This window comes from Urocampus carinirostris, chromosome 10 (genome assembly GCF_059441175.1).
Source record: "Urocampus carinirostris isolate Australia breed hairy pipefish chromosome 10, RoL_Ucar_1.0, whole genome shotgun sequence".
Classification (NCBI taxonomy): Eukaryota; Metazoa; Chordata; class Actinopteri; order Syngnathiformes; family Syngnathidae; genus Urocampus; species Urocampus carinirostris.
Genome location: NC_142358.1, coordinates 6,987,028 through 7,005,248, shown reverse-complemented (window position 1 = coordinate 7,005,248; position 18,221 = coordinate 6,987,028). Strand labels below are relative to the sequence as shown.

At 39.9% G+C, this 18,221-nt stretch overlaps 1 protein-coding gene across 4 annotated transcripts in view; it reads left to right on the top strand.

Moving 5' to 3' along the window:
• The first annotated feature begins 2,563 nt into the window (after positions 1-2,563).
• Positions 2,564-18,221, top strand: part of LOC148357581 (uncharacterized) — a 37,706-nt gene continuing 22,048 nt past the window's right edge. Inside the window, exons 1-9 of one of the 4 annotated variants that reach the window (XM_088346336.1) lie at positions 2,564-2,718; positions 4,683-4,958; positions 5,694-5,823; positions 5,887-5,981; positions 6,041-6,221; positions 9,689-9,772; positions 9,850-9,948; positions 13,241-13,367; positions 18,170-18,212. In XM_088346336.1, the coding sequence (XP_088202462.1) occupies positions 2,588-2,718; positions 4,683-4,958; positions 5,694-5,823; positions 5,887-5,981; positions 6,041-6,221; positions 9,689-9,772; positions 9,850-9,948; positions 13,241-13,367; positions 18,170-18,180 (1,134 nt within the window). In that variant the 5' untranslated portion in view covers positions 2,564-2,587 and the 3' untranslated portion in view covers positions 18,181-18,212. The other 3 variants (XM_088346335.1, XM_088346334.1, XM_088346337.1) reach the window with 3 other exon arrangements.

The following is an 18,221-nucleotide window of genomic DNA, read 5'->3' as shown; positions in this document are numbered from 1 at the left end:
AGACTTAAAAAGTGGTCGGCGGCGCCCTCTGTTGGCTGCGGCTGCATCGGCTCGCTACAACGGGTCAGGTGCAATCGACATTTTGTTCTGTGTACATTGTTACACAGAATGACAATACAAGGAAATTATTATTATTATTATTATTATTATCTGTTCTAGTAATATTCTTCACGTGTGTTTGAAAGGACAGATCCCGATCAAATATGACACCTACATTTTTAACTGAGTCACTCTGGGTTATCTTACATTTGTCAATGTTTAGAGCAGTTTTTGAGAACAAGTCACGGCATTTAGATGGACCAATAACTAACATTTCGGTCTTTTCAGAGTTAAGGCGCAAGACGTTGAGTGACATCCACTCTTATGTCAGTGAGGCAGGCCTCCAAATTTCCACAATTTAGTGTGGCAGATTTCGGAAGATATAGTTGAGTGTCATCTGCGTAGCAATGGAAACTGATATTATACTTGCGAATAATATCACCTAATGGAAGCATGTAAATGCTGAAAAGAAGGGGGCCAAGTACTGAACCCTGCGGAACACCACAGGTCTTTCATCAAAATGAATCAAGTATTTTTACACCATGAGGGATTGCTATTTAATACACAGTTTTTTTACACGGTAAAATTAACATTTAATTACATAAATAATAAACTTGATTCTTGATGTATCATGATAAAGAAAAAAATGTGTGCTTACGATGTTTTTGCCATAATACTAGAAGAAAAACTACAAATACTACCAGCTTGAAAATAATCTCCCTTTAGGTTACCTACAATATTGTCGAAATACTGGGAAAGAAGTTACTGTATTTTCTGGATTACAAGGCCCACCCGAAAGCCCCAAATTAGCCAGACATTTGAAAGTGCGCTTTACAACCCAGTGCGCCATCAACACTGGAAAATACAGTAGTTAAAATTGGAAATGCATAGTTACAATTAAATGAAACTGCATATGGCAACTGTTCTGTCTTTGAGAAACATACAAAGTGTTCTTGTGGTTAAAATGTTAATTTTACAAACATACTTGTTACATTACAACCAATTTAAAGAGGTACTTTGTCAGGAACCAGGAACGGAGACGGGAACCCAATTGCGTTAGTTTCTTAGTTTTTTTTAAAAGAGACGTAAGCTGGCACCCACCATCCAGTGATCATTGATTGTAGGGAGCAGGCACTCGGGACGCGGAATTGCCACTTCTCTGGCGAGCGATAGTGGTGTCGAAGAGGGAAAAGCAGGTCGGGTTACCGGGGCGCAGGAGCAGAGACGTGCTCAAATGGAAACAGGTCGAAGCCGGGAAACGTACGGGAGTCAGGTTCGGAAGGCTTGCCTTAGCGGGAGCTGAAGGTTCGCAACGATCGGACGCCGGTAACAGGGAGTTGGGGGGTTTGAAAGGTGGCAAGGAGCCAATCAGCGACTAGGGCTGTTGGCGCCACGGGGCAGCCGCAGGTGCTCCGAATCAGTAATCATGACATACTTATAATATTCAAAATACAACAATATAATTTTTTTTTGTCTTTGACCAATTTTACGGGCTCTGTCAATTATTTGAGAGCTTTCCATCCAATAGTTTGTATTTATTTTAATTGTGTATGTTTAATCAAGTAGACCAGCTCGGTAGCCTAGATGGTAGGGCGCCTGCTCCGAGACTGGGAGGTCGCTGGTTCAAGCCTCGGCCAAGTCATACCTAAGACTTACAACATTGGTACCCATTGCCTCCCTGCTTGGTGCTCGGCATTAAGGGTTGGAATTGGGGGGGTTTGGTCACCTAATGACTCCCAACACAGCAGTTGGGTCTAAAAAAAAAAAAAAAACCCGGCGCCGATCGAAGGCGACGAGTCACGTCGATAGCTTAGCGTGACAAAATGATTTCCGGTAGATATCATGTTGATGGTTGATACTGGCTGAATAATAATAAATACAAATACATATGTTTGATTCACAATCATTTGCGCCAGTTTATAGTCACTGTTCTGCCTTTCGGAAACATAAGAGTGTTGAAGCCCTCTTTTGTGGTTAACATGTTAACAGTTTGTGGCTAAAATGTAGGTCGCACGGATCCAGACTTTCAAATCATTTTTTGTTGTTGCACGTCATTCACCGTCCAGCTACTCCCGAGTGAGGACGGCAAGAAAGCATTTATGAATGAATTAATTAATTTTAGTGGTGAAACCAGATCTTATAATGTTAAGTTCCATTCTATGAAATACATTTTTAGAATTTAAATTGATCTTTTATTCAACCCTAGCTCTTACTGTAGTTTTTATTCAATGCGCCTTATAGTCCAGTTCACCTTACATATGAAAAATATATATTGAAAGGTTATTTCTGGAGGGTGCGCCATATAATGCGGTGCACTTTACTCAGATTTTATACGGGAGTGATTTATGTTCTGGTGTAAGCTAATATTAGCTCAATTTTTGATTCGGAGGGCAAGTGGCTGTGTCACTTTGAGAGGCGGGGCTTGTCCATCAATCACTCACTAAATTCCTGTTCTACAAGCTCGGCAGGTATGTGGAAAATCTGTCCTTATGCCGCTCTAATACTTTTCTCAACCTTTACTGAAGCATGTCAACTTGCTAGCTAACACATGACTCTGCTGACGTTCGGCAGGGCCGAAGGTCATGGGGGTTCAGGACCCGGTCCCGGGGAGGACCAGGTCTTGGACCGGACTGGGGTCTGCAGATGGGGAGGAGAACCTGTCCAAGAAAAGAAGTACACGTGAGTTGTGACATGTGTTTTTTGTGTAAAAGCATAGCAATCTGTTGATGCTTTAACAACTGATTTTAAAATACTTTACAAAAGTACTATGTATGGTTGTGTAATTGCATGATTTATAGTTCTCAATGGACAGTTAAGTTACGACATTAGTATTAAAATTTTTCAGAGTACACCGCTTGGTTGATGGTTAATTCTGTTTTTTTATTGTTGTCTTCTTTTTGAATAGCATTTTAGCTCATTGTTTTATCCTGCATTAAAAGTAAGTTCAAACATTGTAAGAAAAACACCCTGAATAATCTGATATATTCAAGATTATTTTTATATATATATATATATATATATATATATATATATTTGTATGTATGTATGTATGCATATGTATGTATATATATATATGCATATGTATGTATGTATGTATATGTATATATATATATATATATATATATATATAATTACTGGTTATTGTATTCAATGTAAGTATTATGTTCAGTGAAATAAAATGATTTCATATCATTGTTATTGTCAATTAACAAAGACAATATTATATTTCTGTATTCAGTAAAAAAGTTATATAATTGTTTTTATATTGTATTATTATTCCTAAACATGAAAAATATGTATATGTTCATATATTTATCAACAATTTCTGCCTTTTTTCCATGTTTGAAGTTTCTAATACTAAATTAATAATCATTAATTTTATTAATTTGAAGAATTATTCTCAGTAGAATACAAATAATGGTTGTATTATAATTCGTTTTATATTTGATTATTATTGTTAAATTATAGAGAAATTATATTTATTCACACATTTTATTTTTCCCAAAATTTGCATTATGTCAAAGCCAATATTATAATGCTAAATTAATAATTGATTATCTTTTAAAATAAATTATATAAAACAAAATAAAAGATTTATTATACATATAATTAAATATCGTTTTATCATACCTCGTATATACTGTCACATACCTGTCAACCTCCATGGCTCCATGCCCATACAAACTGTCGTATTTTCCCATACAAAATAATCATACACCATAAAAAAATTTTTTCGGAATGATGCATGATGGGAAATGCCCAGGCGGCAGACGCATGCGCACAGTAGCATCAAACCGCTCGCTTTGTTTGGAACGAAAAAACCCATACTGTGATAGAGGTTTCAACGGCGAACTACTTTGACTTGATTGATTTGCCGTTGATTGATGGTACCCATCATTGACAAATTTGCGTTTTTCCATACAGTTTTCCTTGTACGTTGTACTCGTCTTGAAATGCATAAAAAAACAGTTGCTGTGTTTTGCGGAAACGTGGCTCACGTTTAGCACCCCGGACGCTAACGTGTAGCCACCCGGAGGTACCCGGAGCTATTCCGGCTTCAGCGCCGCTATACAGAGACACGAAAGCCTACTAGAATCGGAGAGGAGACGGACTCGCTAACACGAGGTGGTGTATCCCTGGACACAAAGAAAACATTTCCATCTGGTGCAGGGATGTCGAACTTTTGGACTGGCGTGTGACGTCATCCACTCCGCTACAAGCACCCCTAGGGCATCATGTTAATATGTTAATAAATAACAGGGTAGACTGCTGGAAGTGTGAATTTCCCTACGGGGATGAATAAAGTATCCATCTATCTATCTTTCTAAAACGTACTTTGTACGGCAAAACCGTACAGGTTGACAGGTATGTTGTCATAATATAACATAATTCTTTACTTCGTTACAATATGAATAATGATAAAATTCAGGCTGTATATTTGATGGGTTAACACTCCTTTGTCTCTAAAATTTACACCAAGTATACACATTTTAGGATCTTTATCACATTGTAACTGAAAAGGGAAAAATAGCCTAAAATGTGAAGATGCTGATTTACAAACTGTTCGTGGTGCTATTAACATTATTATTATTGTCATTATTTTTCTATTTACAATGCCTTCAAAATAGTTTTCTTTTGTGCAGTTCAGAGCAACCAGCGTCAACAGCATTTCATAGAGAAACACAGCCAAAGAAAAACCGAAAGCTTTTCTCCAGCCCAGGATGCTGGACATTCCTATCAGTAGCTGCATTGTGGTCTGCTGGCCACATGGAGACGCCATTACCTCTCGAATATGTTTGTTTGCGAGGGGCCCTGTTGTGCCTGCTTTGGGGGGCCCTGGGGTCCTGTTTGTATGTGCTGCAGGGCAAATGGCCCCTGAGACAAGAATTCGTCAATGAAATGGAGAAAACCTCTAAGCGGTGAGGACGGGTTCTGCAGACTGTAGATTATGTTCATTATAGTATTTCAAAATATGTATGATGGAAATGTCGTTCACCCATTTCCAACATGAGCAAAAAATGCATCCCAATTGAAGAAAAAAGACTACATTTGGTTAAAAGTCTTAAAATTTTATCTTTAAATAGGGCGGCACAGTGGTTAGCGCGTGTGCGGCACAGTTCAGAGGTCATGAGATCGAAGCTCCTGTGTGGAGTTTGCTTGTTCTCCCCGTGCTTATATAGGTTTCCCCCCGGGCACTCCGGTTTGCTCCCACATTCTCAGAATATGCGTGTTAGGTTAATTGGGCGGTCCGAATTGTCCCGACGTGTGAATGAGCGAGCGAATTGTCTGTGTGCCCTGCGACCAGATGGCAACCAGTTCAGGGTGTCCCCTGCCCACCCCGAAGATAGCTGGAATGGGCTCCAGCACCCCTGCGACCTTACTGAGTATAAGCGGTGCAGATAATGGATAGGTTCATCTATTATTAGGATAATTATATATTATATAGTGGATAAACATTTTCATAAGATAAACTAATGGTGTCGTATGTAACGTTAAAATATTATACTTGCTGATGCCGTCTCAAATCATCATTGAAGCTCTTTTGTTAAACAGTAGTTTGCCTACCTTTGTGCTAATCCGTAACAAAAAAAGGAGCTCTCATCTTCAATAGGTAGCTGTCCCCTGTTCTGAATGTTGTGCCTTTATCTCTTTAGATCAGTCAGCTCAGGTTTCCCCATTCCTTTGGGTCTTGCCCTGGCCGACAGCCTGCTCCTCAGTATCCTGCAGGAGCCCCTAGTGAACCCTAGTTGTCTCAAAGTGCAGGATCTCCTCTCCAGGCTGGAGGTAAGGATTTTATTTTAGCTATCAGGTGACACATGAGGACCTCATTTGTTTCTTTTATTGCAGTCCGTGTCCACCAAACTTGAGAGGGTTCACCCGGGCTCAGATGTCACTGTGTTGACTGAAAAAGTGGCGCTCATTAAAAATTACCTAAGAAAAAGGTAACGGCACAGTTTCGAGCAAGACATGGAGTTATATTTGATAAATTATCATTTCGTAGGAGTATCTCACTGAGAGGGTTGCTTCAAGCACAGCCTGAATTTGAGGCCAGCATCAAAGAGCTGCAGGAGGGCGTAGACGTCCGTTGGGGGCAACTAGAGGAGCTCCACACCGGGGTAACGCTCACGAAAGAGGGGGCACAAGACCGGGATGACTTGGCATCGGCACACAAGGATACAGAGGTGACCAAAGGTGTCCGGGGACGTGCCTGAGCCATATCAGCTGATCGATTTTCTGTTTAGTAACATCTTGTTATTATTTACAAAACAAAATGTTTTTTTTTCCATGAAACAAGCTCGCTAAATGCTGTCATATCTTATTTATTCTACCCCAAAATTGATTAATTTTGTGTAAAGACGACAACACAGAACTTTGTCAAGTTTTACCTAAAAAAAAATGCGTAGTTTTGTTCAAAACAAGTGTCCAAAATGTCAGATTTGACCCAAAAGGGTATTATTTTCTATAAAACTACCACTTTTTGTCACATTTTAACCAAAATATGGGTTATTTATTTTGCATCACAAATGTTGTCAAAGTTTCCAAAAAAACTGTCATTTTGTTTAAAATAATCCCCTCAAAATGAGTCATATTGAAACCAAAAGCAAAGTCATTTTGTTTAAAACAAGTCCCAAAAATTGTGTTTTAGTTTACCCTGAATTTGCGTCATTCTGTTTTAAACCAACCCCTCAAATATTCTCACATTTACCCCAAATTATTTTTATTTTTTTCTTCCAAAACAAGCCCCATAGATTTGAATCATAGTTTACCCCAAACTCTGCCATTTTGTTTAAAACAAGTCCCAACAAGAGTTTTCATAGTCCAGCCCAAAACTGGGTCATTCTGGTAAAAACAAGCCTCAAACTCTTGTAGAAGAATTAGCCGTACCGCTTATCCTCAGTAGGGTCGCGGGGGGGCTGGAGCCCATCCCAGCAATCATCGGGCAGTGGGCAGGGGACACCCTGAACTGGTTGCCAGCCAATCGCAGGGCACACATGGACAGACAACTCATTCGCTCATTCACACCTAGGGACAATTTGGACCGGCCAATTCACCTGAAATGCATGTCTTTGGAATGTGGGAGGAAACCGGAGTGCCCGGAGGAATCCCACGCAAGCACGGGGAGAACATACAAACTCCGCACAGAAAGTCTGGAGCTGGATTTGAACCCACGACAGGTTCCCATGACATGAACTGTGCCGCACAAGCGCTAACCACTGCGCCGCCGTGCTGCCCCCAAACTCTTGTAATATTTTGCCAAAAAAACTGTGTGAACACTTTCGTTATTATACCCAAACTGGGTCATTTTGTCCAAAACAAGCCCCCAAATTTTGTACTCTTACCTGAAAATGCATTATTTTCATTAAAACAGCCCCCGTAAGTTTGATCATATTTTACCAAAAATAACCTGGGTCATTTTGTTTAAAATGCCATAACCCAAAAGCCCTCCCCTGCCCTGCATCCCCCCTCCCCCCCAAATTGCTTCATATTTTACCCCAAAAAAGTAGGTGTCAGTGTAAACCACCTCCACCTCCCATGTTGGATTTTCATATTTTAAATCCCCAAAATTACAGCACCCAAAAAATAAGTTTGTAACAAAACGAAACAGTCATTGTTTTGAAGTGTGCAAAACTATATGAATACCTTTCGATAGATTGATTGGTTGTTAACACTAAGGTCATTTTGTTGGAAGCAATCTTAAAAAAATTGGAAATATTCTCTGTAACAACCCAGGAAATTGGCTAAAGAATTATCCCACTATGGCAGGGGTCGGCAACCCAGAATGTTGATAAAGCTGTTTCGGACCAAAAAACAACAACAAAAATTATCTGGATATTCCAAAAAATAGAAACCCTTTATGAGCCTTATAACGAATGCAAAATGGGCTGTGTATTTACACACACACACACGCATACAGGCTCACACGCACGCACACACTCACACACACACACACACACACACACACACACACACACAATTAGTTAATATATCTAAATGACTAAGTTTAATGCAGTGTCATGATTACTGATGTTACTCAGCTGTAACCACTCAATTGGCGCCAACCGCCACGGGTTCTGATTAGCTCCCTGTCACTATTTGTCGGTCCGTCTGCGAACCTCTGTTTTTACACGGTTAGCCTTTTTTTGATCCTGACTCCCGCCTGTCCCGTTTTTGCTCCCGTTTGTCTCCGGCTACGACCCGTTTTGATCCCGATCCCATCTGCTCTCCTGTGGCTACGACCTGTTTTGATTCCGACCACATCTGCTCTCCCGTCCCGATTTACAACCAGTATTTGATCCCGACAACGTCTGTTCTCCCGTTCTGGCTTACAACTCGTTTCCAACCTCGACCACGTCTTGCTCTCCCAGTCCCGGCTACCGACCAGTTCTCCCCCCCTGACACCGCCATGGCTCGCTACGGAAGATCCACTTCCGTGTTCGGATCACAATCCGAGTACGAAAGCGACTTCCTCCCCGCGACGAGCAAACACTGGATCGTGGGCGCAGCCTTTCCTCGATCCTTCAATAAAACTTGTGGTAAACGTTACGCGAGTGGGTCCTGTTTCCGCTCTGGTCCTGACATGCAGCACATCCTATGGAGAATGATGCACCACGCAACTTGTATCGTAGGTTACCTCCTCAAATTTAACGTTACAATTTTGAGGAATTGCAGTATGTTTTCTTTGATAAAACTTTAATAAAGAGATCAAAGTTTTGATGTAATTTTCATTTAGAGCATTCAAAAACTCAAAACAAAAAAGAACGTGCATAGCGTGCCCCTTATCTGTGCAACAAAAATATTGCAATAAAATGTAGCATGCATTTATAAAAATAGAACGGCAGCCTTTTATGAGGTAAAGTAAGTAAAACCGCATTAATGCAGTTTAAGTTGGATGTCTGCAAATGTCAAACAAGTCAGTATATGGGTAAAACACAGCAGCAGCATCTTCGTTCTCAATTTTGATACTAAAAGCAGCCATCCTCGGGCCTGAGCAACAAAACATACGTAAAATCCCCAAGTGTCATACAAAATATATACTGAGAAAAATCAGAAGTCAAATAATGAAAACAGCTACTTTGTTACTAAAAAGGGCTTATGATAACATGTTGCTCTTACCCATTTAATGTGACTTTGGCGTTAAAAATAGGAGTGTGTAAAATTGCCACGCCGTCGCTTTAAAAAGGGGGGTCCTTGCGCTTCGCTGTGCTCTATCAGGATGGACGAGAGATCGGAAAAGATGCGAAGGAGCTGATTTCCCCTTGTGTCAGAGTTGCGTAGTGCCACCCGGAGTAGAAATGTACACATTTTACAGCATTAAAATGTTTGTACTCCTACAGAAAGCATATTAAAAGAAAAATATATTTTCTTCCTCCATTGTTTTCAGTTTGTAAAATTATTTGGGAAAAATGTCAGGGTGTCACTTTGCAGCGCTAAAGAGCCGCATGTGGCTCCTGAGCCACGCGTTACCGACCCTAACACTAGTCGATTAGTCCAGTTTGGACACAATTTGTGTTTTTCTGGACCTGAGTGCGTCATGACAGACTTGTTCAACAGAGCTGTTTCAAATTATGAATGAATTTTTTTCTTGTGTGCATCCTGTTACATTTGGAAAATGTTTATATCCGCTGATGAGTTTTATGTATCTGCCAAGACCTTATTTGCAGTTTTGAGCCACCACAGGGAACAACTTGACAACTGCCAAACTCTCCTCAAAGGCACCACACAACTCTTTCAGGTAAAAGAAAAAATAAAACTCCTCTGCCTTGACGAACTCCCCCCCCCCCTCCACTTCAGTTGTGCCTTGTCCTTTAGGAGTTGATGTGGAGTCACAGCCATGCATGCAACAAGCTAATAAGCTGCAAAAGTGAGTCTGTGTGGCCAGAAATTCTGCTTCAGTCCAATATTGAGCAGGTAAAAATGTATTCTATTTTTCCAAAAGTGGGGGGAAAAGATGGCCCAAAAAAATGCATTTAAAAAAAAATTCCACTTGCAAAGATTGTCAGGTCCTTAAAAGACTTTGTTGCTTTAATCTAGTCTGTTTTCGTGCACAAGCGGCTATTTGGCTGAATGCTGTCATACTGCTCTTTGGCCCTCCCCAGTGGCTCCCTGGCACCTTTTTGACAAACAATCGCCCCAACAACCTCACTCAAGTAGAATGCCCGACAACGCCAAGCCTGGCAATGCTTCATACCTGTCAATCCGTACGGTTTTGCCGTACAAAGTGCGTTTATTATGCATTTTAAGACATATACGACGTACGAGAAAATCTGTACAGAAAAACGCAAATTTGTCAATTATGGGTACCATATGGTATACACCGACTATCACGAAACGGCAAATCAATCAAGTCAAACGAGTCCGCCGCGGAAGCCTCTATCTCGGTATCGTTTTTTGCGTTGCAAACAAAGCGAGCAGTTTGATGTAGTGAAAGGAAGTCTGTCTCTTTTTAGAGAACCAGCTTTTTCGGCTCAACTCATTAAAGAGAACCGGCTCTCAAACGGCTCCCTTACTTTGATGCATTATATTAGGAATTATTATGTTGTATAAAGAAGTTAAGAAAAAAAGGAAGTATAAAATGAGAAAATAAAAAAAGACAGGTTTGTGGTTATCCCTTTAATCAGTATATTACCAACAATAATTTAATGCAGAAAATGAATTCATAATTTAAGTAAGAAAATGTATTATTCTACTAAATTATATTTGCATGTATTTTTTCCTTCTACAGTGAACGTCCAAGCTACTTAATTTTTTAACTTTTTTATAATAAACCTCATTCATGTCAAGCAACTCAGTATCTCACAACAAAATGTTAATTATCAATATATATGATATAAAGAAACACACGTACAATATAACATGTTAAACTACATAAACAAAAAAAAAATATGGTGTAAGATTATTTTGTATTTTGTAAGGGGAAATACTTCCTTTATTTCTTAACTTATTTATACAACATCATAATGCATCAAAGCAAGTGAGCCGTTTGAGAGCCGGCTCTCTTTAATGAGTTAAGCCGAAAAAGCCGGTTCCCTGAAAAGAGACGGACTTCCTTTCACTACACAACTCGAACTCGTTTGACTTGATTGATTTGCCGTTTCGTGATAGTTGGTGTATACCGGATGGTACCCATAATTGACAAATTTGCGTTTTTCCGTACAGATTTTCTCGTACGTCGTACACGTATTGAAATGCATAATAATCGTACTTTGTACGGCAAAAACGTACAGGTTGACCGGTATGCATTCTTAACATTTTTTAATGAATATAGTTATATACAGTATATATACAGTGCTGTTCAAAATTATAGCAGTGCAACGTGACTACCCAGAATATCTCAGGTTTTAGTATATTTCTTATTTTTACATGCCAAACAAGTTACGAGTAGGTGCAGTAGAATCTCAGAAAAACAAACAAAATCCAGATTCATTGTAGGTATGCTCCGAAGGCTGTGCAATTAGGCAAATAGTTCATGGGAATGTGTTGAAAAAAATAGCAGTGTGGCACCCAATCCCTGATTTCATCAATTTTGAAAAACAAAAAACAAAAACAAATGTGAATTTAGGTGTGAAACGGGTGGCGCCTCTTTAAGGATGATGAAGCCAGCACAGGTTAATCATGCATTTGCGGTAAATAAGTAGTTCAAGCTACTGCTCCGGAAAACCGCGATCTTTGATTAAAAAGATGATTGGAGAGGGAAAACCTATAAAGAGGTGCAAAAAATGTTTGGCAGTTCAGCTAAAATGGTCTTCAATGCCTTAAAATTTGTAAAAAAAAAAAAAAAAAACAGACATGTGAAAGAAAACGGAAGACTACTATTAAAATGGACCGGAGTATAGCCAGAACGGCAACGGCTTAGCCAATTATCAGCTCCAGAACGATCAAACAGTCTGCAGTTACCTGTAAGTGCTGTGACAGTTAGAAGACGTCTGTGTGAAGCAAATTTATTTTTAAGAATCCCACCCAAAGTCCCTTTGTTTAAAAAAAGGCATGTGCAGAAGAGGTTACAATTCCCCAAAGAACACATCAACTGGCTTAAAGAAAAATTAAAAGTAAAATAGTCTTTTTTTTTAGTTCAGGGGCCACAGACGGTGTGCGAAACAACCCCCAAACTTTTAATTAAAACCTCCGTACAGTACACATTCACAGGGTTGGGTAGGGTTACTTTAACTGGATCACTTTCAATTACTTTTGGATTACTCCAATACCAAATATGCTAATAAAAGACAGAAGAAACTAAATATCATGGATCAGTTTGTGTATGTCAAGATACTTGAAGAGGTTATGTTGCCTTATGCTAAAGAGGTCTTATCCTTGAAATGGGTGTTTCAACAAGACGATGACCCCAAACACACCAGTAGACGAGCAAAGTCTTTGTTCCAAACCAATAAAATTATGTTATGGAGTGGCCAGCCCAATTCTCATATTTCAATCCAATCGACAATGGGTGGAATTATATCAAAAGTGCTGTTTGTGAAGCAACACCAAGAAATGTAAATGAAATGTGTAATGTTTTTTAAGCAATCATGGAGTGAAATAACACCTGAAAGGTGCCACAATTTGGTTGACACTATGCCACACAGACGTGAAGCAGTTATAAAGAACTGTGTAACTAAATATCATTATCGCCAAATCCTACCTTTTTTGGAGGAGAAATACAGAATAGTTTTGAGTTTGTACAGTCAACAGCAAACACTGATATTTTTCATCAACACACCCCTTTGAACTATTTGCCCAATTCTCTAGCCTTCACAGTGTGCCTATTATGAATGCTGGGTCTTATTTGTTTTCTTAGAGTCTACTGCACCTACTGGTCACTTGTTTGGGATGTAAAAATAAAAAATATACATTTCAGTTGAATTGGCCGGTCCAAATTGTCCCTCGGTGTGACTGAGCCCTGCGATTGGCTGGCAACAAGTTCAGGGTGTCCCCTGCCCACTGCCCGATGATTGCTGGGATGGGGTCCAGCACCCCCCGCGACCCTACTGAGGATAAGCGGTGCAGCTAATGAGAAGAGATGAGATACTAAAACCTTAGATATTCTGGTTAGTCACATTAGCTTGAACAGCACTGTACATAGAGTATGTGTTGCTTTCCTTTCAAAGCTCATATAATGCTTCTAATTTTTGTGGCTCTAAATAAATATTGTTGGTTTTTTTTGGTCCAATATGGCTCTTTCAACAATTTCGGTCGCCAACTTCTCTAGTTCGACAAAGTGCAAGGGGACTTGCAGTCCCTGGAACAGCAGACCGCCACTTTCCGAGCTCATCTAGAGGGCCTAGCTCGAGATAAAGAAGAGGAAAACGGCGCCAACCTCAACGGCGGATTACCAGGTGAAGTTTCTAGAGAACGTGCTCATTTGGAAGAGCGTCCTCATTTGGACGAGCATCCCCATGTGGATGGTGATTCAGATGCTGGCCTCTCCTTGTGCGAGAGGTCTGCACTCCATTTGTCATCCACTTTTGGACGATTGCGTCAATCTGGACAGAAGACGAAAGAATCGAGCGGACCCAAGAAAGATCCGTGATGAATATTTATAAAACATTTTAAATACTTTTTAGTATCTGTGAATGATGTGAAACCACAATAGTTAGCAAAACTAAATATCAAATGAAATGCTTAAAACAGGGACCCAATATCATTTTTTTAATTTTATGAAAATGTTAATCAATTCAAAACCAACTCAGTGAGACTAATCAATTTCAAAAGAAATATACCATGTAGATGGCTGCATGTGTATTTATTCATAAATGCAAAATATTGGATAGGGCTCCAGGAAGTTCTTGAACCAAATGCGTCCTCCGACTCCAAATGGTTACCCACCCATGTCTGAGTATATTGATTCCTTGTTTGTCTTCTTGAATACTTTTTGAGATTATTTAATCTATTTTGTTATGATTGACACTCATGTTATGTCTTATAGGTAAAATTTGTGCCAGACAGGTGTAGTTGTTTACTTCTTCTTGGCTCAAAAGATGTTTAGGCTTGTCCAAAAAGAGACACCTGAGACATTAACGTAATTTTCATAAACACAATAGAAAAAGAATCTCATTCCATTTTTCTGTAATTTTCTCTACCGAACCCTCAAGTTTTTTTTTTTAAGTAGACGGTAGGCAAAAGGGGACAGGGGTCAACCCCGGAAGCATTTTTGTTATTATTCTAAACCACGAGGCCCCCTTGACCTCAACGTCTTTCATCCCAAATTCAATTACGTCGCTGAAGGTTCGTCGGCCATGTTTGAAGAAAATCGCTCGAAAGCAAACACAGATGCCCTCCGACAGAATCTACTTCTGACCTGGGAGGGGGGGTGTCTTATGTTTGGGCCTCTGGATAAGCAAATTAGAAAAATGTATTAATATTTTGCCCTTTTTGGACAAAAGTAGAATTCCCCAGAACCTCAAAAGAAACCCCAATTTTTTTTTTGGTAGCACTGTTGATTAATTTTTTTTTTTGTTTATCTAAATAATTCCATCCCTAAGTCAAGCGCCGCTAGTGGATATTTTGGAGTTTCACCCTCTACTCATGGTATACAATCCCATTTAAAATGAATCGGCCCCATTCCTTTTTATTTGGAACACTATATGCGCATGCAAATCTGTTTTCTTTCTTGATGCTGCTATGAGGCTTGTAGTAGAAATCAAGTTACACACGCTAACTGGCTAAACAAGCCTCACATGAAAGGGTGGAATTTTCGGCTACATTTTCATTTTACGGTATTGCCCCGATTTTCTGCGGTTAATCTATTTCACAATTTCCTGTATTAAGTCAATTTCTGCAAAGTATGAACCATACACATTACTGTTATCTCTCGCTATATACTTCCTTGCCTCAGTGCATCACCGGTTGAGGAGTATTTTGTAATCCATTATTAAGCAAGTGGGGGCCAACAGAGCCCGGTAGCTCCTTTTTCTTGTTCTGTTCACCTAAAAGTAACCAAATAATACATGTGCGTCCACGATCCACAGTCCCTGATTGAATATTCCTACAAGCAGAGACCGTCAGAGCGCACTTTAATTGGATCTGGCGGCTCCTTCTTCACCATTACTGTATTTCCACCTAAAATTAAATGCCCGGCTGTGGCCTCGATCCATTATCCTCAGTCGACTTATTGCTGCCCTGCGAATGGCTGGCAACCAGTACAGGGTGTCCCCTGCCCACTGCCCGGAGACAGTTGGGATGGGCTCCAGCACCGCCGCGACCCTACTGAGGATAAGCGGTGCAGATAATGGATGGATGGACTTATTACTGAGATCTAGCCACAGAGCGCATTGCTTTTTCCGTATGAGTCACTGAAGCGTGCCATTGTGCCCTGCTTAATATGAGCTGCATTGTTTGGCCGAAATCCCTTATTCCCAGTTAACTAATGCTGAGAGCAGGATAGGTTTCCCTCATCCAGAATATTTTAATGCACCAAGGAACTGTAGGGATTGTAGTATAGAGACAAATGATACATGTAAAGTCTGACTTACGTTGACTGACTTACGTCCATTGGTGTTTTTCCCTGAAACATTTCTGTTTTGCTTTCTACCTCCATGCTGAGAATGGCACAGTTGTATCCATCCATATATAGTTTAAGTCCATGCATCTGATAAGCCACGTACGGCACAACGTGTATTTAGATGGGACGAAGCAATATAGCTTATTTTTGAAGCAAACAAGCACAGTACTTCCTTAATTTGGGTGAGTGACATGAACAGAAATCCTTTATATAATTATCAAAAGATTGATGCGGAAACAAAGTCTAATTGTGGAATGACTTCAGCTACCTAAATTATTGTGTTTATATCCATCAGTTATTAGTTCAAAGCGGCGCTGCCACGAGCGGCTGCCTTTTCCAGCAGCTGCCCTATTGTTTTATTGTCTGCTCCTATCTTCGGTGTTTTTTCTTCCCGTTTTGACAACTACACTATGGATTACTTCTATCCTATGGGACATGGGTTTTAGCGCACAAAAAATGCGTGTATTCAAGGAATTTCAACTCCTTGCCCTGAAGAATTCTTGTGCCGGCGTGATGAAGGGGCCTATCGTGGAAGAAGATGCCCAATTTCGTTGTCACAATATGTTAACCCATTTTGTCTAGCGAAGCGGCTAGCGGCGTTATAAGTCTTCGGTACCATCCGTAATCATGGTAAATGCGAACTCACGACCAAATAAGATCATCGAGTGCTGGTGGAAAACATCGAAGCGCACAGGGAGCGCAGTTGCTGTGTTTTGCGGAAACGTGGCTCACGTTTAGCATTCCGGACGCTAACGTGTAGCCATCCGGAGCTTGTTTGGAACGAAAAAACCCATACCGTGATAGAGGTTTCAACGGCGAACTACTTTGACTTGATTGATTTGCCGTTGATTGATGGTACCCATCATTGACAAATTTGCGTTTTTCCGTACAGTTTTCCTTGTACGTCGTACTCGTCTTGAAATGCATAAAAAAACAGTTGCTGTGTTTTGCGGAAACGTGGCTCACGTTTAGCACCCCGGCCGCTAACGTGTAGCCACCCGGAGCTACCCGGAGCTATCCGGCTTCAACGCCGCTAAACAGAGACATGAAAGCCGGGGGGAATCGGAGAGGAGACGGACTTGCTAACACGAGGTGGTGTATCCCTGGACACAAAGAAAAAGATTTCCATCTGCCGCAGGGATGTCGAACTTTTGGAATGGCGTGACGTCATCCACTCCGCTACAAGAACCCCTAGGGCATCATGTTAATCTGTTAATAAACAACGGGGTAGACTGCTGGAAGTGTGAATTTCCCTACGGGGATGAATAAAGTATCTATCTATCTATCTATCTATCTATCTATCTATCTATCTATCTATCTCTCTATCTCTCTATCTCCTCTGGTAAATGTAGTGTTACTAAAGTTTATTCTGATTTATGATTTTCACCAGCCAATTAACAATACCAGAAACAGTGATGAAAAATTCAAAACAAAATTAGGATGGCTGATAAAAGCTTAGCCGAGCTAATGTGTCATCCAAACGTTGTTTTGCTTATTACGTTTACTCCCATATTTAAAAACATCGTAAAATCAGCCGAGAGGCTTTTTCAAATACTTAGCCACCGCCAAAGAACATGTGCACGACATCAAAAAAAGGTAACAGATGTGTGCAATTAGCAAGATGGCAGACATTTTAGGGGAGCAAAGGTCCATAAAGTGGCATATTATTATGCTTCATCTAACGTGGCTGCAGGGGCCGCGCGACATTAATGAAAGCCTTTTTTGAAGTCCGACGACGCTAAATCTTTATTCCCTCGCCCTCGGCACTTATTAACAAGACAATGATTTTTTTTAATGTTCTTTAGCAAAATAAAATCATACTTTGCTCGAATATCTAAGATAAAGGACTAAGGAAAATTGATTGTATTGTGTTTACAGAGATTTTAAGCTTCAATTTCATGGATCGACAAAAACAAACGTATATTGTTACATATTTTGTTCAGTTAGTGTCCGTGTTCCGACATTTCCTGCAGTTTTTTTCATGTTTTTGTTTAACTGAAGTTAGTATTCAAACATATCCTATGTTCATGTTTTGTTTATAGTTAGTTAGTGTTGGTTTTCTTTCATGTTTTTACGCATAACAGCTAGTTGTGTAAAACTGGAGTGTCATGCCCAATTTCGTTGTCACAATATGTTAACCCATTTTGTAACAATGACAATAAAGGTATATTCTATTTTATTCTATTCTATTCTAGTTAATGTGCCTGCATTATATTTCATGGTCTCTTTGTCTCGGCGCTTTCGTTGTTATGTCAACGTATGGGAATGTTTCTTGTGTATTGTCTTCTTTCATGTTTTGTAGTGTTAAATCTTGTTGGTATTGTAACCTTATGAAGCTGTTATATCTACGCGTGAGTATGTTCCCTGCGTCCTCTTGTCTTTGTGTTTTGTTCAGTTAGAACTATTCCTTATGCCAACATAGCCTGTGTTATCCCAACTTCATGTTTTGTTCAGTCAAAATATAATAAGTGTTTCAATACATCCTGAATTGCCTCTCTTTCATGTTTTGGTCCATTAACAGCTAGTTAGACTGCCTGCATTATATTTCATGTTCTCGTCGTCTCGCACCTATCATTATTGTTCTGTCCACGTGTGGTAATGGTTCTTGCTTGTCATCTTCCTTTCGTGTTCTGTTAGGTTGGAGCTAAATAGTTTTGGAACATTATGAAGTTGTCCACGCGTGAGTATT